Below are 21363 nucleotides of genomic sequence, written 5' to 3'. Positions count from 1 at the left end.
GGGGTTCATCACAGCTGCGGGGGGACCAAATGGGGCCCATCACACCCTCCGGAAGGCCCGGCAATGTGTGACATCATACATGTGCGACAGGCGGGAACCTGGGCAGGAAGCAGTGCAGAACTGGAGTGGGGTGTAGGGATGGGACCATTTGCGTGGAAACCATCCATGAGAGGAGACCAATGTGGACCGGAGCTCTAAGTATGGTGGACAGCCAGAAGAAGTGCATCCTAGTATCAGGTGGGTTTTGGAGAAGGTGGATCTTGGGAGATGGACATTCACACACCCCATGGAGCTGAGGCCTTTTCCACTTTCTTTCCTACAGGGTGGAGTGGATGACGAGATCAGTCTCTCTGCCTACATCACAGCTGCTTTGCTGGAGAGCCATCTGCCTCTCGATGTAAGTATCTGTCTTCTCTTTCCCGAAGCCCATTGTGGAACAAACAGTCATGCAGGGCAGGCAGAAAGTGCCCCCACAATCGCAGCTGAATGTCTCTCGGCAAATTCCGAATAAACGAACAAGTGGGGTGCATGTTTCCTTCTCAAAGCAAAGCAACCAGCCTTCTTTCTCATGCAGAGGGCAGGAGAACCCATGACCCTCCAGATATTGTCGGACTACAACTTCCATCTGCCCCAGCCAACATGGCTAATGCTCAGGGATGATGGGATCTGTAGTCAACCACAGATGTTCTCTAACTCAAGTCTAGCAAGTGGCCTTCATGCGTTCTGTGGCGGGAATTTCTTTCACTATCCTGGCAGAGCTGAGAATTTCCCTAGTTTGCTTAAGATGAGTTTTCTTCATTCCAGTGGGAGAAGATGCAGGACACATTCCTCAGATGAAGGGTGGTCTAGAAATTTAATAAATGAATAAAAATAAAAGGGGTTTTCCAGAGGCATCTGGTTGTGAGAACAGGGTGCCAGACTAGATGGGCCGTTTGTGTGATCTAAGGCGCTCTTCTGATATTCTTATGTAGTAGTTCAGAGTGGTGGACTCGTAATCTGGTGAACCGGGTTCGCTTCCCTGCTCCTCCACATGCAGCTGCTGGGTGACTTGGGCCAGTCACACTTCTCTGAAGTCTCTCAGCCCCACTCACCTCACAGAGTGTTTGTTGTTGGGGAGGAAGGGAAAGGAGAATGTTAGACGCTTTGAGACTCCTTAGGGTAGTGATAAAGCGGGATATCAAATCCAAACTCATGTGGTAACCTTACTTACCTTGTAGTAAGGTTAAGGCTTATTGGGAAACACCCACGTTCCTTGAGACTCCTTAGGGTAGTGATAAAGCGGGATATCAAATCCAAACTCTTTTTCTTCTTCTTCTTTGCTCTGCCCAGCTTCCTGCAGCGGGTGGGCCTGACTCTGCTATTCCAGCCACCACCTACGGGTTCCCCCCAGGCCTTCTGAAACAGCTACAATGGCTTGGGCTAAGCCTCTCCTCCCTCCCTTCTCTCCACAGCATCCCACCGTGCGTAATGCCCTCTTCTGCCTGGAGACGGCGGCTCAGGCGAAAGAGATCCACGTTTACAGCCTGGCCTTGCTGGCTTATTCCTTTGCCCTGGCAGGGAAGGAGGAGCAGAGGCAGAAAATGCTGCAGTTACTCCACGAGGAAGCCGTGCAAGAAGGTGAGAACGGATCTCTGGGTGGAAGGGAAGGGTGTAGTACTCAACTCTTCTTCAGCTCCGAGGGCCTTCATTAATATTTAATGCTGTATTGTTTTTAACACTCGATTGGGAGCTGCCCAGAGTGGCTGGGGAAACAGCCAGATGGGCGGGGTATAAATAATAAATTATTATTATTATTATTATTATTATTATTATTATTATTCTCCCCTTGAAAATCTGGCTCCTCATTCCCTGGTGGGAATGAATAGTTGGCAATGCAGACAAAACCACCAGTCCAAAGATCCGCCTTCTTCTCAGGATCCAAACAGTTTGCTGGCCCTCTTCCCACATTCCACAGCACCGAATTTGTTAGTGGTGCCTGGGTTGCTCGACCCAAACATTAACGACTCCCTCCCTCCCTGAAGAGGATGGCTCCCTTCACTGGCAGCGGCCTGGAAAGAAAGAGGTGGACACGCACCTTTCATTCTTTGGTCCTCCCCGGGCTCCGTCTGCGGAGGTGGAGATGACAGCCTACGTCCTCCTGAGTTACCTGACCAAACAGCCAGCGCCATCCCAGGAAGAGCTGGGGACAGCCACCCGCATTGTCAAGTGGCTCAGCCGGCAACAGAACCCCACTGGGGGCTTCTCCTCCACTCAGGTAAGCCTCCTTCCTTCCTTCCTTCCTTCCCTGCCATTCTCTCCTTCCAGGGATCCAGACCAAAGTTTGCAAGGAGTGATGGGAAGGCACAGCAAGCTGTCAGGGCTGCTGCAAACCCCTGAAATCCAATCAAAAATTCCAAGCAAAAATTCTATACAGAATGGGAATGCATAGGAGAATACACGAAGAAATTGTTGGGATACTGCCAGGGAGACAGGGGGGCAGAGATCCACCAGGCAGATGGAAAGAAGAAAAGCGTTGGTCAAAACAAAGAAAACATGACTGCCTGCTTCAATGTCTCAGGCACACAGAGAGAAAACGAAAGCATAGACACAACAGATCCTGTGAACAGGAAATACGCAGGCTGTGACACAAACATCCTGCTCCCTTTTAAGGTGGAATGGAAATATCCTAACAGAAATATGGTGTTAAAGCAGAACTCTTAATAGGCAATTGTTAAGCGAGTAAGGACAAAAGAAGTAATTATAATTTAACAGTTTTCAAGTTACTCTATTTTATCAAAGCAACTAGAAAAAAATATATTATGATGGGAAGATCTCACACAGGTGAAGGGAAGCAGCGGGGAGAAGGGGAGGGTTAGGTTGAAATTGGGAAATAAAATAATATATGGGACAGCAAAGGATATAATAGATTCTTATAGAATAGTAATATATTGTAACCAGAATAGAAGTTTAAAAGTGGAAGTAAATGTACTTTTTGTTTTTTCATTATTGTAATAGTTATTATTATTTCTTATCGGTAGAAGGCAATGTTAATTTAGACTTCTTTGTTTTGCTGTCTGTATAATTTTTTTTTAAGTAAAAAAAAAAAAAGATCTCTCAATCATAGGAAATTGGGGTATGGTAATGGAAAGTCCAGGGCCCATTGAGGATGTTGCCAAAGTTTGGATGCCTTGGCTGAGAATGCAAACCCCAAGGAACCCAAATTCTCACAATAACTTTGAGGTGACCATTGATGTCCCCCTCGGTCAGCTTCTTCCCTAGCAGATTGGGGTATACCATATGATGTCCACATCCCTAGGGAAAACTCCCTTGCTCATTGGGGCCACTTATACATCCTCCATGTGGGGCTACCTTTGAAGGTGACTCGTAAACTGCAATTAATCCAGAATGCGGCAGCTAGACTGGTGACTGGGAGTGGCCGCCAAGACCATATAACACCGGTCCTGAAAGATCTTCATTGGCTCCCAGTACGTTTCCGAGCACAATTCAAATTGTTGGTGCTGACCTTTAAAGTCCTAAATGACCTCGGTCCTGTATACCAGAAGGAGCATCTCCACCTCCATCATCCAGCCCGGACACTGTGATCCAGCTCTGACGGCCTCCTGGCAGTTCCCTTGCTGTGAGGTTACAGGAAAGCAGGCAGAGGGCCTTCTCGGTAGTGGCACCTGCCCTGTGGAACGCCCTCCCAGCAGATGTCAAAGCAACAAACAACTATTTTACTTTTAAAAGACACCCGAAGGCGGCCCTGTTTAGGGAGGTTTTTAATGTCTGACTCTGTATTGTTTTTGATATTTGGTTGGAAGCCGCCCGGAAAGGCTGGGGAGATCCAGTCAGATGGGCGGGGTATAAATTATTATTATTATTATTATTATTATTATTATTATTATTATTACTCCACAAAGTGGAAATGCATTCCCAACAAAAGAGGACAACAGACTTGTGCAGAGAAAGAGATGGAAATGTGGAAATGATTACTGTAATGTATAGAAATGCAAGACTAGAGCAAGGAGGACTGTGACCTCTGTGCCTGCCTATGCTGTCCGGAGGGGCAACTCTTGTGTGCCAAGGCCCGGTGACCCGCAGTTCCCTAGTGGATAGTAACCTCCCTCCATCCAAACAAAGGCTTACTCAACGCCTAACCTCACAAAGTTGTGACGATTGCTACAAGGTAGGTGTATACCAAATGGCTGGTGTGAAGGGCGTGAGAGGAGGGCTCTCTGGCCATGCCACGATTTAAATTTCCCATGGCCACGCCTCCTGCTGACACTAATTGGTCGGTGGAGCTACCCCTGGGCGGGGCCCTGCCCAGCGGCGCAACCTAGATGGCCAAAGTGGCAACGTGTTTAAGTTGCTAACTATACATTGGAATCTGCTCTGGATCAAAAGGAGTAGAATTCATGACAAGATGGGTGACAATTAGGGTGCCCTTCCAACTCTGCAGTTCTACTAGTCTATGATAACTGGACTTCAACCAGGGGACAACTTCAAACTGAGGACTGTCCTCTCTACAACAAGGTCCATGCCCACCTTCTCCTTGGTCTGTGTTGCAGGACACTGTGGTTGCCCTCCAGGCCCTCTCCCTCTACGGTGCCTTTACCTACTCCAAGAGCAGCACGGGCACAGAAGTGACCCTGAGCTCCACAGGGGGTGTCCTGAGGCAGTTCCAGGTGGACAGCACCAACCGCCTGCTTCTCCAGTGCCAGGCTCTGCCCAGAGTGCCAGGGGACTACGACAGCACGGCCACGGGGGAAGGCTGTGTCCACGTCCAGGTGAGTGAGTGTCCCACCCAGGATGGGTGCCTGGGAAAGAGAAAGTGTGACATGTGGTGTTCTGGATCACAGCAACACAACTGCTTGGGCCAGCACTGCCTGGCGCAAAGATCGGGTGGCCCACGAGACTGTTGGGGTTGCACAAGGTGGTGACAGCTTTGCTTTGGAAGACATTGCCCTGCTCTAGAAATTATAAGCTCCTTCTGGTGGAGTATGGAGAAACCAAGTTGGGGCAGTTGCAAGAACAAAAGGATAGGAGGACCCCGATCTTGGCAGCAGTACGTTTGGAAATGATCTAGGGGTCAACATTGTGTTAGCCAAGAAGCTAATGCAGTTCGAGACTGCATCAATGGTAGTATTGTGTCCAGATCAAGAGAAGTAATAGTACCAATGCCTGGAGTATTGTGTCCAATTATGGGCACAAAGTTTAAGAAAGGTATTGAAAAGCTGGAATGTGTGCAGAGGAGGGCAACCAAGATGATCAAGGGTCTGGAGACCAAGCCTTATGAGGAACAATTGAGGGAGTTGGGTATGTTTGGTCTGGAGAAGAGAAGACTGAGAGGTGACATGAGAGTCAACTTCAAACAAACTGAAGGGCTGTCACATGGAGGATGGAGCAAGCTTGTTTTCTGCTGCTCCAGTGGGTAGGACTAATGGGTTCAAAATACAATAAAAGAGATTCCAACTAATCATTGGGAAGAACTTTCTGACAGTAAGAGCTCTTTGGAGGGTAGTGGGCAGTCCTTCACTGGAGATTTTAAATGGAGTTGGGGTGGTCATCCGTTAGGGATTCCTTAGCTAGGGTTCCTGCATTTCATGGGGTTGGACAAATGATCCTTGGGATCCCTTCCAACTCTACTATGGTTCTATAACCAGTAAGCAAGGGCTGTATGGCAACTTAGCAAGCCAGGGAGTGGAAATAGGTCATTCAGAATCCTAGAGATGTGCCAAGGAAGGGATAAGTTGTTCCAGCAAAGGCTAGATGCTAACCGAACCATTATATTGTCTCTAAGACCCTCCACCCTTAAAGGGGCAGACCTCCAGCCTGAAGCTGGGCCCTGTGTCGTCTCTCTGCTAACTCCGAGGATCAAGAAGTAAGGAGTCACAAAGTCAAGGTTCAAGGATCAGGAAGCAAAAACCCAAACGCAGCAAGGCAGGAAGCGTGTCGCTGTGGCAAAGAGCCGAAGGGAAATGCTGACCTTATATCCCTTCCCAGCTCTTGCCACCAGGTGCTGTGAGTTACCAGTCGGCCTCACCTGTGCGGCCGCGCCTTGCCTCTTCAGAACAAGTCCTGCAAAGTCCTATTGGTTACAGGGCCTGGCTCCTGCACGCACACCTGACACCTTGGTTGGCTGTGCTACTGCCCTCCTGGTTCCAGGGGCCTCTTACCCTCTGAGATGGTGTCCAAGTCACTGTTGGAAACCTAGGACATGCCTGATGCAGAGAGAGAGAGAGAGAGAGAGAGAGAGAGAGAGAGAGAGACCCTCCCATCAGATGTCAAGGAGATAAAAGAACTACACAACTTTTAGAAGACATCTGAAGGCAGCCCTGTATCGGGAATTTTTTTAATGTTTGATGTTTTACTATGTTTTTATGTCTGCTGGAAGCCACCCAGAGTGGATGGGGAAGCCCAGCCCTGATGGGTGGGGTATAAATAATAAAATTACTAATTATTATTAGAGCCCTGTTTCCTTTCCAGACCACTTTGAAATACAACGTGCAGCCACACCAGGAAGAGGCACCGTTCATGCTGGAGGTGCGCACAGTTCCAGAGGCCTGCGCTGGACCCAAAGCCCACCAAACCTTTGACGTTGCCATCAATGTCAGGTAGTCCCCTTCATTGGCCAAGGCTATTTGGGAATCTGGACCATCCCACAATCAGGATGTATTAGAACAGCAGTTCTCATCCTGTGGGTCCCCAGTTGTTGGACTACAACTCCCATCATCCCTGAGCTCTGGCCTCGCTAGCTAGGGGTGATGGGAGTTGTGGGGGACCCACAAAGGCTGTATTAGAAGATGGATAGATGGTTACGGGGTGGGCTGTCAGGGGAGAAGAGTCGTGCGATTCTTTCCCCTCTCTCTTTGGCTTCTCAGTTACACCGGCAACCGACCGGCCTCCAACATGGCCATCATCGATGTTAAGATGCTCTCGGGATTCATCCCGCTGAAACCATCCGTAAAGCAGGTAAGAGCTTCGTTTGTGTGTGAAGGCCCCGCCACAAACTACAGCCTACTTCCTTGGCTGTAGGAGACTTGAGAAGAAAAGAGCTGCCTTTGCCATATTGCCTACCTACCCCAGGCTTCCTCTCTCCAAAAACAGCCACGAGGATCCCTCTGGGTGTCTCACAAGCGGGACTTCTCCTTGTGTTTGTTAGTCTATCTCCAAATTTTGCTACTCTGAGGCCTGCAACCTTTGTTCACAAAGGCGCCAGTGAGCTTTCGCAGCTGATGGATACAGTAATTGGCCATGGGATTGTCCAATCCCGTCTTGGTTTTAAAGTCAGGTGACCTAACGGGCATAATCATATCTTGGGGCTGCGAATGTTGTACTAGCTTGCAATGTCCACTAGCCACTAGTTAAGTCACTTGGAGACCTTCTGGTGACAAGTGACTAATAAGTCTAATAAATGAATGAATGAATGAATGAATGAATGAATGAATATAAGCCAAGGACACCACACAGCTCAACCTCATCTGCCAGTACTACAGAGAAGGCTCTCCTTGCCCTCACCTTAAGGTAGACTATGCTGCACTCCCTGAGGCTTCAGAGATCACATTTCCCCATATATGCCCACTCAACCCCTTCGATTGGCAGAACTGGCACTGTTACATTTGCCGCATAATACCTGTTCCGCATTTGTAAGAACTCGATCTTCTAGTGCACTGTGGAACTCCCTGCCTCTTGACACCAGCCAACTGTTAAAAACATTCTTGTTTAGACAAGCCAACCCAGGTATTTAGGAAGCTAATGCGAGTTTTAATCTGTTTTAGCTTTAATCTGTTTTAATCTGTTATAGCAGTCTACTGCTATATTAACTTTTTGAAAGTTTCAAATTATTGTTGTGGATGTTTCTTATTCAGAGATTTATAATTTTATTTTTTTCATGAACCACTTTGAGGTTGCTTTTTTACAGTCAATAAGTGTACGAATTTTATGAAATAAAGAAACAACAACAATCTTCATTTTGCGCCCACCAGCTGGAAAGACACAATCTGGTCCAGCGCACGGAAGTGAGCACCAGTCACGTCCTGCTGTATTTGGAGAAGGTGAGCAAAGATGTCAGGCTTGGGCAATTCTCTCCTCCCCCAGTAGCACCAAGGAAGAAACAAGAAAGTTCATATTTATGGTTTTATTCAGTCATTGTGTTGCAAGACAAAGAACCCAGCCCTGAACTCCACTGTGACGTTGCTCACTTTGAGCTCCTCCCCGTCTTTCCCCCCGCAACAGTACCTGGCTCCATGGAGGGCCTCAGAAGACAAATGTCGTTGAGCCCTTTGCTCTTGAATTCTAACTGAGCGGAGAGTCCGTGGGGATGGTGGTGCTTCTATGCTCTGTCTCTGTTGCGAGTTCTCCCCCTCCTTCTCCTAACACCTCATAACTTGGCAGCTCTGCGTTCTGCTGTAATTCAATCCTGTTTCTCTCTTCTCCTGAAACTGCTGGAGAAAGGGGGGGCAATCCCCCCACCCCCTCCTCCTCCAATGGATGCAGAGGAGAAAGAGGAGGCGATCCCTAGCCCTCCTCGTCTGTCCAGTCCCTGACAAAAGAGGGCAGAGACAGGAGGCAGGAGAATCTCTCCTTTGGTCCAGTATATCTTAAGGAGCATCTCCACCCCCATCGTTCCGCCCAGACACTGAGGTCCAGCTCCTTCAGGTATACTCGGCCGAGGCCGTTTAGCTTTAAAGGTCAGCACCAACACTTTGAATTGTGCTCGGAAACGTACTGGGAGCCAAGGAAGGTCTTCCAGGACTGGTGTTATATGGTCTCGGCTGCCACTCTCAGTCACCAGTCTAGCTGCCACATTCTGGATTAGTTGTAGTTTCTGGATCACCTAAAAGGCAGCCCCACATAGAGCGCATTGCAGTAGTCCAAGTGGGAGATAACCAGAGCATACACCACTTTGGCGAGTCATTCTGTGGGCAGGGCAGGTCTCAGCCTGCATACCAGATGGAGCGAGTAGACAGCTGCCCTGGACACAGAATCTCAGCAGTCTTGTGATTCTGTATCTCAAGTGATGATCCCACCTGCTTGTCCACAGGTGACCAACATGACCCAGAGCTACACCTTCACTGTGGAGCAGGATGTGCCTGTCCAGAACTTAAAGCCGGCTGTGGCAAGAGTCTATGATTACTATGAAACAGGTAAGAAACGCCCCCACAAATGAAGACCATTAAGGTTCACATATCCCACTTCTTAGTTAACTCCCAAAGCAAAATTTAGAACCACCATGCAGTAGATGCGTTTATGAGCATTCTGCAACCAACCCCTTAAAAACCACCCACTAGTCTAAAAGTGGTGATGGAGAAAGCTCTGGGGGGCAGAGGCTGGCCTGACCACCTTTCTCTCTTGCTTCCCTCTCTTTCCAGATGATGGTGCTGATGCAGAGTACAGCGCCCCCTGCAGTACAGGTAGAGTATGAACAGAGATTGCCTTGTGCAAATCTGAACTGGCTCGAAACTACCAAAGGCCATCCCAGACCATAATCCAGCTTTCTTCGGGGGGCAGGACATGATATAGGGGAGTGGTTTCCAAACCTTTTAGGGCCTCTGCCCCCTTGGTTCCCCAAAAATCATCCTCCCCTCATAGTTGTCAATGTTTCCCTTTTTAAAAGGAAAATTGCCTTATTCCAAATAGGATTCCTCGCAAGAAAAGTTGACAGCTGTCCTACCCTACCCTATAAAAAGCATTATTCAAAACAGCAGTTTTCACGACCCACGAATGAAGGCAATAACACAATAAAATTCGAAACAGTGGCAATGAATTGCATGTTTATTCAAAACCCAATTCAACTCTTTCATTGATTCAACAAAACGGATGAGTTTGATGCAGTGCTGCCAGATTTTTAAAGCCTGATAGTCATTTACACTTCCAGCACCGCGCCCCCCCTTGCTGCCCACTTGCCTCTTAGCACCACCCCAAGTCATCCCACTGCCCCCCAGGGCATGGTACTGCCCATTTTGGGAACCACTGATTTAGCGTCCTGGATTAAAGCGACTTGAATGGAGGCCAGGCCTCCTGTTGGGCAGGTTGAGGGGCCCCACCTGGGCTGCCAGGTTTGGAGAAGGGCATGAAATGGCAGTAGTTGGGCATATGGGGGTGGGGTTGGAGGGGGGTTGCGATCTGGATCTCCTGCCTCTGTTTCCCCAGAGCATATTGGGACACTTGTGGGTGAATGCTTGGCCAAAGGAGATTCTTATGCTCTTTCCTCCACTGCAGCCGAAACTAAACAGGGGAATGCATGATGAAGAATGCAGCCCATCGCTTCCCAGGCGGACTCTGCTGGCATCTGGTCTCATCGCTGACCCAAATAGGACTAATTTAGCCAGCTAGCCCTGGTGATCGTCTAATGTTTATTGGATGGATTTCCCCCCTAAATTGATTTTTTAATTCTGAATTTATTGTTACTCACGTTTTATACTGCATTTTATGCTGTTTTTTGTTGCATCAATTAAGTGTTTTAAATTTGTTGTTAGCTGCCCTGAGCCCAGTTTTCTGAACCGGGAAGGGCGGGGTATAAATAAAAAATTATTATTATTATTATTATTATTATTATTATTATTATTATTATTATCTTCCTTCCACCGGATAAGGAGGGGGGACAGAGCAGCTGGGACAGAGCAGTGGCTGTGAAGAGGGAAGAAGGATTTCTCCAAATGCAAGGCTCATCCACATCTCTGCTTTCCCCTGGGAAAAAGCCACGGGGTTTTCTTCATATTGAGGTTTGCTCTGATTTAGCGCTCAAGAGGGGGTTATCCAAGGGAAAGTATTAGGGTAAAGGAATTTTTTTCTAGAAATGGGACAAGCGGAAGTGTGTGGCCCAATTTGCTTATTCCACCCCTTGATAGTCCCAAAGGTCTGAACTGCAGCCTGCTCTGGCAAAACCCAGAATAACAAAAGGAAGAAGAGGGGATCGCTACAAACTCATTTTGAGATCCGTCTGTATGGCTTCAATTTCCCTTTATAGGGTTAAAATATAAGAGAACTATATTTTTGATTCCAGTCATGTCTCAAGCATTCTCTCTGTGGGCATTTCTGGGGTGGGATGTGGTGCGAATCCAACCATTTATTTTTGGTGTTTTATATTCTCTGATGCATTTTAGTTTTCCAACTGGCCAAAATCAAAACAGCATTAGGGCTGAGCAGCCAGTTTAGCAGCAAACTCAGAAAGCAGGTTGCTGCTGAAGGGTGACTGCGGTTTGTGTATGTATGTAGCTGCAGATGGAGCAGATGAAAGAACATAAGAAGAGTCCTGGTGGATCAGGCCCATGGCCCTTATAGTCCAGCATCCTGATCTCACAGTGGCCAACCAGATGCCTTTACGAAACCCACATGCAGGACCTGGGCATTATAGATTTTCTTCTCCTGGTCCACCCCCTCCAGGAGATGATGGGAAGAACAATGCGGATTATATGAAGCATCTGATGATGTCGTCAGAAACGGGCAAGAAGGAAGCAGGAAGAAAGATGTTTGGAAATCAAAGAAAACCAGACAGGCATGAGAGGAAACAGTCAAAGAATGGGAAGAAGAAATCCTCTACTTCTCAGGGTGTGGATGACAGAAACAGAACAAAAATGAGTCCAGTGTATATTAAAACACTTAGACACAACCCCGACTAAAGAACTACGGCAAGAGAAACTGATGGACTACGCGGAACTGGCAAAATTGACGCATAAACTATGGGACAAGGACAACTGTGACTTTAAAGATGAATGGGAGCCTTTTACAAAGTACTTAAAGGAACAACAAAGTGAATCTGACTCCTTGGCAGGTTTTGAATAAACACTCACAAACTTTTTATTGACAATAACCAGTCAGATAAATTGCTAGCTATGGTTCTAGTCTAGATATCAGTGGGGACAGAACTTGTCTCCATTTCTAGTTCCTATTGTCAGATGTTTGCATCATTAGATGCTCTTTTGTATTCAGTTCAGGTCTGAATACAATAATGTAGCATTTGGGCATGAAGATGCAGCCCAGGAGCCCAGCACTGGAAGCGAAGATAGAGAAGATCTGCACAGCCACCATGTATTTCCCCTTGGTGCTCAGGTAGGTGGGAACAAAGGACACCCAAACACTGCAGAAGACCAGCATGCTGAAGGTGATCAGCTTGGCTTCATTGAAGGCCCCAGGCAGCTTCCTGGCAAAAAAAGCTACTGTGAAGCTGATGGCAGCCAGGAAGCCCATGTAGCCAAGGGCAATGTAAAACATGGCAACAGACCCTTCATTGCACTGCAGGGTGATCTCTCCAGGCTGGGAGTGCATGTCAGAATCTGGGAATGGTGGAAACATTCCAAGCCAGATGGTGCAGATGAGAACTTGGACAGTGGAACAGGAAATGACAATGGAGTTGGCCAAACTCTTCCCCAGCCATCTCCTCACCCTGTTCCCTGGCTTTGTGGCTAGGAAAGCCAAGACCACAGTGATGGTTTTGGCCAACACAGAAGAGACGGCAACTGAGAAGATGATGCTGAAGGCAGATTGTCGGAGAAGGCAGGTCATCTTCCTTGGCTGTCCAATGAACAGGAAAGAGGACAAAAAGGAAAACAGGAGGGAGACAAGAAGGATATAGGAGAGGTCCCTGTTGTTTGCTTTGACTATGGGAGTGTCTAGGAATTTAATGAAGATTCCTAACACAATCCCTGTGGTTAAGGACAAGAATAGGGTGAAGCAGGTCAGGAGGGTCCCCAAAGACTCTTCATAGGACAGGAAGGTGATAATCTTCGGGACACATTGATCTTGATCTTTGTTTGGATACTGATCTTCTGGACATTTGGTGCAGTGGTCTGCATCTGAAAAGAAAAGCAGTGAGTTCAGCATCATTCATATATCACTATTATTTCTGTTCTGTATTACATTCTATTATGTTAAGAAGTCCTACATGCAACAGGAGAAGGAGTGAGAAGATGTGACGAACTATTTAGTGTCCAGTAGGAGTTAGAATAATAGATTCATATAACTGAAGAGTTGGAAGGCGCCCAGGTATCAATTGAGTCACACCCCTGCAATGCAGGAACCACAGCTAAAGAACCTCTGGCAGATAGCCGTCCAACCTCACTTCAAGGGGCAGAAGGAGGCATCCCGACCCCATCAGTGTGTACATAATCAGAAATGCTGGCGCTGACATACAAATCCCTTCTCTTTGCCTTCTCCAAGGGCTCCTCTCTTACCTTCCAGAGCAGAGATTGTCCCTTTCATGCACCGTGAGCAACTGTAGCAGCAAAAGGGTTGGCCTTCATGAATTACCTTAGTGTATCCCTGGCGACAGCTTTCGCTGCACCTTGAATGAGGCGGGGTCTGTTCATAAAAGGAAAATTTAAAATTTAAAATTTAAAATAATTTAAAATTTAAAATCTTATACCAGTACAAATTTACACATCCAATTAAAATCACCAAATATTAATATTGACCCCATCCGCCCCCTTTCCGCGATTGCTTATGTCATATCTCTTATCACTGCATATCCAATTTAAATACATTTGCATTTTATACTCAAATTGTTTCACTGCTCGTTTTTAATTCAAGCCTGCTAGTGTTTTAAGTGGTTTGCAATAGTTCTTCAAATAGTCCTGAAATATTCCCCATTCTAAATTAAGAATTCTCTCTTCGACTCCCGGAACTGTTCGAAAACCAAGGCGCGGCTTCCAATTGGCTGCAGGGGCTTCCTGCACTAAAGCGGAAGCTGTGGAAGCCGTGCTGGACGTCTGGCTTCCGAAAAACGCTCACAAACCAGAGCACTCACTTCTTGGTTTGCGGTGTTCAGGAGCCAACTTGTTCGGGAGCCAAGCCGTTCAACAACCAAGGTACCACTGCATGGCTAAGACTATGGGAATGCTTAGGTTGGCCAGTCAGTCTCTCTGTACATGAGTCAAGAGGCTGAAAGGAGATCCAATTGTTTGTTTGTACTGCTATTACTTGTCAGGAATGTCCTACACATGAGTAGGAATCTGATAGAGACACATGCACGGCTAGCGGGCTCTCTCCCTCCTAGTCAGTCGTTCGGGAGCTTCAAAAGCTTTCTCCAGCCCGAGCATCACAGCAACCAAGAGGCATCAGCAAACGTTAGGATCAGCAGAGTGTTAGCAGTCCGCGTGACAGACTCAGCAGCACAGCAATATTGGCTAAGCTACTTTATTTACACATAATACACTCGGAGCATTCTGACTTAGCTCCTTCCCCTTTCTCATCAGACAAGAAAGCGAAAGGACAAAGGACAATAGTCCCACATCACAGAACACAGTAATATAAACATCCTGTCTCCGTCACTTCCCACAATGTGGAATGAAAACATACACTGTCATGTGATAAAACAATCCCATGACTGCAACACGGGGCAAGAATCCTAACATTACTATGCTACTATATCTTTGTTTATACCCTGCCTTTTGCCCCGACAGGAACTCAAGGCGGCTTATGAAAAGATAAAATTGGGGATGTTCTATTCCATGATGATGGTGGTGGTGGTAGTACTAACAATACTATTTATATCCCACCCATCTAACTGGGCTGCCCAACATATATTAAAACATAATAAAACATCAAACATTAAAGATCTTCCCTATACAGGGCTGCCTTCAAATGGCTTCCAAAGGCTGTCTAGTTATCTCACTGGCTCAGGGGTTGGATAACTCAATACCCTCCAAAATTTCCCCAAGGAAAATAGGGGCATCCTAAGGAAGAGTGAGACATTCTGAGATCAAATCAGAAACCGGGATGGCTTCTGTAAATCCAGGACTGTCCCTGGGAAATAGGGACACTATTGTGTCTATCATTGTCCCCTTCACTTGTTGGCTTTGAGTTTCTAGTAAAAAAAGAAAGAAAATTAAGTAGGTCTCTCACCTGGTTACACCACCCAGGCCACACAATGGCATCTGGATCTATAGCAAACGTTATTGTTGAGGGGTTGTGTCTCTCTGCACTCCCAACCTTCACTTTCTCAATTGATTTATTGGGGAGCACTAACACGTTCATAATATCGAAGGCGGCCACCAGGCGTCCGTTCTCATCCAAGTGCAGCCCGTCTACGGAAGTATTGTCAAAGTGGAAGTTTCTCAGGAAAGGGTGAAGCTATTATGGCAAAGAAAACAGCAGCATTTAGAAATGGAAGTCGGATATTGCAAACTTGCTTTGTTGGACCTCCAAAATTTCTGAGCATAGATAAGCAAGCATGTTCTGGAACAGCGTTTCCCAAACTTGGGCCTCCAGATGCTTTTGGACTACAATGCCCATCGCCCATGACCACTGGTCCTGCTAGTTAGGGATGATGGGTGTTGTAGTCCAACAAAAGCTGGAGGCCTGAGTTTGGGAAACACTGTCCTAGAATATGAATGGCCGAGCATCTTGTTCTCCCATTGGCCAAACCAATGCCTGTAGGAAACCCATAAACAGTGTGAAGTAATGAGGTCCAGTATGCTTCCACTTTTGTCTTTGTCCATGGAGTTTTCTTGGCAGGGATACTGGAGTGGCTTGCCGGTTCCTGCTCCAGGTGGATCACGTTTGGTGAGAGATTTTACTTTCTTGGGCTCCATGATCACTGCAGATGGTGACAGCAGTCACGAAATTAAAAGACGACTGCTCCTTGGGAGAAAGGCGATGGCAAACCTAGACAGCATCTTAAAAAGCAGAGACATCACCTTGCCAACAAAGGTCCATATAGTTAAAGCTATGGTTTTCCCAGTAGTGATGTATGGAAGTGAGAGCTGGACCATAAAGAAGGCTGATCGCCGAAGAATGGATGCTTTTGAATTATGGTGCTGGAGGAGACTCTTGAGAGTCCCATGGACTGCAAGAAGATCAAACCTATCCATTCTGAAGGAAATCAGCCCTGAGTGCTCACTGGAAGGACAGATCCTGAAGCTGAGGCTCCAATACTTTGACCACCTCATGAGAAGAGAAGACTCCCTGGAAAAGACCCTGATGTTGGGAAAGATTGAGGGCACAAGGAGAAGGGGACAACAGAGGACAAGATGGTTGGATAGTGTTCTCGAAGCTACCAGCATGAGTTTGACCAAACTGCGGGAGGCAGTGGAAGACAGGAGTGCCTTACTCTGAGCTGTTTAACCCTGTAAGCTCTGATTCTCCTGACAAACAGGACTGGAGCACACCTGTGGTGCTCTCCGCAGCAGGTATTTAGAAGCAGAACAGGGTCATCATGGCTTAGTGGCCATTGATAGACTTCTCTATCATTTTGGACTCACAGCTGTCCATGGAGGCGCAGGTTAATTCTGTGTCCAGGGCAGCTGTCTACCAGCTCTATCTGGTCTGCAGGCTGAGACACTACCTGCCTGCGGACTGTCTTGCCAGAGTGGTGCATGCTCTAGTTATCTCCCTCTTGGACTACTGCAATGCGCTCTACGAGGGGCTACCTTTGAAGGTGACCCAGAAACTGCAATTAAACCAGAATGCGGCAGCTAGACTGGTGACTGGGAGTAGCCACCAGGACCATATAACACCGGTCCTGAGAGATCTGCATTGGCTCCCAGTACGTTTCCGAGCACAATTCAAAGTGTTGGTGCTGATCTTTAAAGCCCTAAACGGCCTCGGTCCTGTATACCTGAAGGAGCATCTCCACCTCCATCGTTCTGCCCAGACACTGAGGTCCAGCACCGAGGGCCTTCTGGCGGTTCCCTCATTGCGAGAAGTGAGGTTACAGGGAACCAGACAGAGGGCCTTCTCAGTAGTGGCGTCTGCCTTGTGGAACGCCCTCCCTTCAGATGTGAAGGAAATAAGCAGCTATCCTATCTTTAAAAGACATCTGAAGGCAGCCCTGTTTAGGGAAGTTTTTAATATTTAATGCTGTATTGTTTTTAACACTTGATTGGAAGCAGCCCAGAGTGGCTGGGGAAACTCAGCCAGATGGGCGGGGTATAAATAAATTATTATTATTATTATTATTATTATTATTATTATTATTATTATTGCCATTGGTAGACTTCTCTGTGGATTTGTGTATTTTTCTTTTGAAGCCATTCCAATTGGTGGCCATCACTGCCTTCTGTGGGAGTGAGTTCCATAGATTAACTATTTGTTGCATGAAGGAGCGCTTTCTTTTGTCTGTCCTGACTCTCCCAGCGTGGCCCGTGGCCCTTCCCATCATGCAGAGAAGGGCAGAGTGAACTGGTGAGAACTCCTTGGTCCAGCCAAGCATCCAAGGGGCAGCCTTTGGAATGCACTGCTGCAGACAGCAATGGAGGCTGGTAAGTTAGGGCAAATGGGGCTGCAGCCCACCAACCTTCGGCCAGGCTCCCTGCCCGCCTTCTTACTTTTAACCAATCCAATGGCTGACATTGCCTCTCAGCTTCCTCCTCTTTGGAATGTTGCATTCGTAGAACTCATCGAGGAAGAGGATGGGGACGAAACATTCATTTACCTCCCTGCCTCCTGCCCTATGAGGTCCAATGACCACAGCTAAGGAAGAAATGATACTCATTGGAAGAACTTTGGACCCCCACTATCTCTCAGCCTATTGGGGATGGAGGAGAAATTCAATTTCAGTTTGTGATCAAAGCTGAATTTATCAAATTTGCACGTTCCAAAACAATAAGAGAACTGGAGCAGAGCCAGCCTTCCAAATCTGCACTAAGCCCAATTTCGCAATGCAGTTCCTCCAACCAAACAACATTCATGAACATTTTTATATTAGGGGGAAATGTGCCATATCCATGAAAATAGCATACAGCATGTTATTTTAGGAGCTCTTGCTTCCAAATACGTGTACATTAATCAAAACCGCATACAAAAAAATGTGTTAATTAGAAGAAATTCACACTAAATTGCTGAAGAATTTTCATGAGGTTTTCATGAGGTTTCATGAGCAACAACAACAACAACTGTTGCCCAGCCTCTTCTGGGAAAGAAAAAAAACTTAAACACGTAGCAGAACTCCCAAAAAATAGACCAGAGGCAATTGTAGTTCATTCAGCAGAGCTTTTACTTGCTTTTGAAGGCAAATGAGCATAATGGTCACAAATCCAGTACATTCAGGACTGGCACAGTACATAAAAATCCGGTTGCAGCACTTACAAAAACTTATAAACTTTTAACAAGACTAAATCTTAACACTAAGCATACAAAGTACAGAACATCACACCAGGAGGAAGAGAGACAGAAGGGGAAAGCTTTCTGTTTAAGGAAGCTTTTAATGTTTAATAGGTTATTGTATTTTAATATTCTGTTGAAAGCCACCCAGAGTGGCTGGGGAGGCCAGGCAGATGGGTGGGGTATAAACAAATAAATTATTATTATTATTATTATTATTATTATTATTATTATTATTATTATTATTTAAGACCCAGGCTCCTTCTGGCCCATATTTATAGTCAACATGACCTTAATTGGAAGAGATAAGAAAACCAGTTCAAGCCAGCTGTACTCAGATTCTCTGAAGGTAGAACCCAAACAATCACGAAGCTTCTTTCGTACAGAGAAGCTTCCAGAAACTTCCAGAAACCTCTTGAATGAATTAGAATAGGAAAGATCACTACACATCAGATCAATACTTTCTGCACTAAGAAATGCAAACTGACAATAACAACAACATTTTTATTATTTGGACCCTGCCCATCTGTCTGAGTTGTCCCAGCCACTCTGCGCAGTTTCCAGCATATACAAAAACATAAAACATTAAACACTGAAAACTTCCCTATAGAGGGCTGCTAAATGTTGCTAAAGAAAGGCAGAGAACCTAACTTGTGAGGAACAGAAATGGAAGAAGAAGAAGAAGAAGAAGAAGAAGAAGAAGAAGAAGAAGAAGAAGAAGAAGGGGAGGAGGAGGAGGAGGAGGAGTTTGGATTTGATATCCCGCTTTATCACTACCCTAAGAAGTCTCAAAGCGGCTAACAATCTCCTTTCCCTTCCTCCCCCACAACAAACACTCTGTGAGGTGAGTGGGGCTGAGAGACATCAGAGAAGTGTGACTAGCCCAAGGTCACCCAGCAGCTGCATGTGGAGGAGCGGAGACGCGAACCCGGTTCTCCAGATTACAAGACTACCGCTCTTAACCACTGCACCACACTGGCTCCCATAGAATCAAGGTATTAAATGAACTGGCAATAATGTTAGCAGTGAAGGAGAAAAGAATACCTGCCATGGCTGTACCCTTTGGAAGTCCAAGTCGCTTCCACCTCCCCTCACTATCCGCCGGGATCTGGATGCAAATGTAGCCCTTAAGGCAAGCACCAGAGCCCGGACCAAACTGTAAGTCATGTAGCTGTCCAGGGTCAAGCTGCCTCCATCAACCTCCTGATAAATGCTCTCCTTCTTCTCGACGCATCTCATTTGACCTCTCGCCGTCAACGCATGCTTCAAATGAAAGCAATGAAATCCTTTCTTATCGAACCGCGGTTTGACGTTTTCATACGTCGTCCCCTTTTTGAATTGCATTAGGAAGGCCAATGAAGTGTGGATGTTTTGCATATCAAACATGCGGTAAAGAGCACTCAGGTTGATGTCCTGCAAAGCCGTCATGATCCAAACTTTACCTGCTGTGGGCTGCTTGCTCCTCACAGCCCGGAATATGACGTAAGCTAAACCGAAAACAGATTGAGAGTCCCCAGAGAAAATGGCGACGTTGACTTTCCTCTGCACGAGGAACGCAATCATGGGGGAAATGTTTCTGTACAAAACGAGTGCTGGGATTTTTTCTGAGAAGGCCACGCAGATCCCCTCCCTCGCCAGCACTTCTGTCAAAGTCCTCATGAGCCTCTCTCCATTGTCATTTTCTGGAACGACGAGGCCAACCCACCTCCACCTAAAATGCTGCAGGAGTTTGGCAATGCCCAAGTATTTGGTCTCAGCGCTTGGGACCATCCTGTAGACAAAAGGGAGCTGAGATTTGTCTTTCAGAGCAGGAGAAACAAAATCGTAGCTGACCTGTGGAGAAAAGGAAGGTTTTGAATCTCAGGATAAAGCCGAGGTGTTTGCAAACCTAAAATATCACAGCCAGCTATTGAAATGGCTGTTGTCATTTATTGTGTGTGTGTGATTTTGCAATCAAAATCCTACACTATGCATTAACATCTGCTTCACATGTGGTTATACTTCTTAAAAAAGCAGCCTTAGAAATACAGAATATCAGTACATAATCTGCTCAATCCGGTCTGGAAGTCCGTTCGACTTCCAAAACGTTCGCAAACCAAGGTGTGGCTTCTGATTGGATGATTGGCCCCAGAAACAATGGCAGCAGCCAAAACGGACGTACAGCTTCCGAAAAACGTTCTCAAACCGGAACACTTACTTCCAGTTTTGCTGTGTTTGGGAGCTGATTTGTTCGTCAACTAAGCCGTTCAGGAACCAAGGTATCAGTGTACCAGCCACACTTCCCATTTCCTACCTGTGGGGTTTTGTAGATGCTCAACATATTTGAAATCTGGCCAGAGATTTCAGAGTCAGCCCCTTCGAGGACAGCCAAGAGGTTATTCCGCCTTCCGCAGGAGTAGTTTGGGATGTTTGCTTGCCCAGTAGAGAGAAGGTCTATTGTAGCATCATAAGTCGCCCTTGCATCAAAATAGTTTTCGTAGATGTTGTAGCCCAGAGTGACGTTGAGCAGGAGCCCAGGATCACTGCTGACTCTCTGAGTGGCAAATATGAAGGGCAGGAGCTGCCTGAACTGCACGTTTGATAACCTGCAACAAAATTTGTGTCCCACGTTTAACGACCATCCAGCTAGGCGAATACCCACAGCATTAAGCCTGGCTCTGACTGTTAACTGTCTCTCACTTTGCTGGTGTTTGAAGCTCATTCTGTGTGTGACATCATACACTGATGTCACAATGATACATCTGCATACATCCAGGGAATGTCACTGGCCAATAAACTCTTGCAACTAGGTCACCAGCAGCCTGGCTCTCCAGCAAACTTAATGTTTTAGTTCATAGCCTGAGCATGAAGAAGAATATGTAGATCATCAGGGGGGTTCGGCTGAGTGTTCACCAATGTGCGGATGATACACAGCTCTACCTCTCTTTTAAATCGGAACCAGTGAAGGCGGTAAATTTCCTGTGTGAGTATCTGGAGGCGGTTGGAGGATGGATGGTGGCTAACGGGTTAAGGTTGAATCCTGACAATCCTGTTTTGTTTCCAGTAGCACCTTAAAGACCAACTAAGTTAGTTCTTGGTATGAGCTTTCGTGTGCATGCACACTTCGTCAGATACACCCAGATGTGTATCTGACGAAGTGTGCATGCACACGAAAGCTCATACCAAGAACTAACTTAGTTGGTCTTTAAGGTGCTACTGGAAAGAAAAAATTTTTTTTTTTTTTTTGTTTTGACTATGGCAGACCAACACGGCTACCTATCTGTAACTAATCCTGTTTTGGAGGGACAGGAGGTGGGCTGGTATGGAGGACTCCCTGGTCCTGAACAGGATAAAGGTGCCCCTGAA

The 21363-nt window shown here is 46.6% G+C and overlaps 2 protein-coding genes across 5 annotated transcripts in view; one reads left to right on the top strand and one right to left on the bottom strand.

Annotated features, from left to right (window-relative positions):
* The window catches only part of LOC310756414 (alpha-2-macroglobulin-like), a 55750-nt gene extending 44767 nt beyond the window's left edge, over window positions 1-10983 (top strand). For 3 of the 4 annotated variants that reach the window (XM_083600372.1, XM_083600370.1, XM_083600371.1), the window contains 10 exons: window positions 323-397; window positions 1452-1617; window positions 2022-2254; window positions 4548-4766; window positions 6466-6593; window positions 6861-6951; window positions 7965-8033; window positions 9023-9125; window positions 9351-9392; window positions 10201-10983. In XM_083600372.1, coding sequence (XP_083456498.1) covers window positions 323-397; window positions 1452-1617; window positions 2022-2254; window positions 4548-4766; window positions 6466-6593; window positions 6861-6951; window positions 7965-8033; window positions 9023-9125; window positions 9351-9392; window positions 10201-10226 — 1152 coding nt within the window. In that variant the 3' untranslated portion in view covers window positions 10227-10983. Of the gene's footprint in view, window positions 1-322; window positions 398-1451; window positions 1618-1865; window positions 2255-4547; window positions 4767-6465; window positions 6594-6860; window positions 6952-7964; window positions 8034-9022; window positions 9126-9350; window positions 9393-10200 lie in introns of all 4 variants that reach the window. The other variant, XR_014544858.1, reaches the window with a different exon arrangement.
* An 832-nt stretch (window positions 10984-11815) lies between these two features.
* Window positions 11816-21048, bottom strand: LOC310756533 (vomeronasal type-2 receptor 26-like). The gene is made up of 5 exons (XM_083600768.1): window positions 20312-21048; window positions 19063-19851; window positions 14821-15048; window positions 13152-13278; window positions 11816-12773 (listed from the first exon to the last, which is right to left on the bottom strand). Exons 1-5 carry the CDS (start codon window positions 20717-20719, stop codon window positions 11860-11862), a joined length of 2466 nt encoding a protein of 821 aa, XP_083456894.1. The 5' UTR covers window positions 20720-21048; the 3' UTR covers window positions 11816-11859.
* Between the last annotated feature and the right edge of the window lie 315 nt (window positions 21049-21363).

This window comes from Podarcis filfolensis, assembly GCF_964270895.1.
Source record: "Podarcis filfolensis genome assembly, chromosome: 2".
NCBI lineage: Eukaryota > Metazoa > Chordata > Lepidosauria > Squamata > Lacertidae > Podarcis > Podarcis filfolensis.
The sequence above is the reverse complement of the archived record's forward strand: the minus strand, read 5'-3'. Positions and strand labels throughout refer to the sequence as shown.

What these genes read in the sequence shown, in the direction of transcription:
- LOC310756533 (XM_083600768.1), bottom strand. Translation starts at nt 20,719, where the DNA reads ATGAGCTTCAAACACCAGCAAAGTGAGAGACAGTTAACAGTCAGAGCC. An exon ending in GCATCTACAAAACCCCACAG is followed by an intron (nt 19,852 to 20,311) that starts GTAGGAAATGGG and finishes TTTTCTCCACAG; the next exon opens with GTCAGCTACGATTTTGTTTC. An exon ending in GGCCTGGGTGGTGTAACCAG is followed by an intron (nt 13,279 to 14,820) that starts GTGAGAGACCTA and finishes TTTTATGAACAG; the next exon opens with ACCCCGCCTCATTCAAGGTG.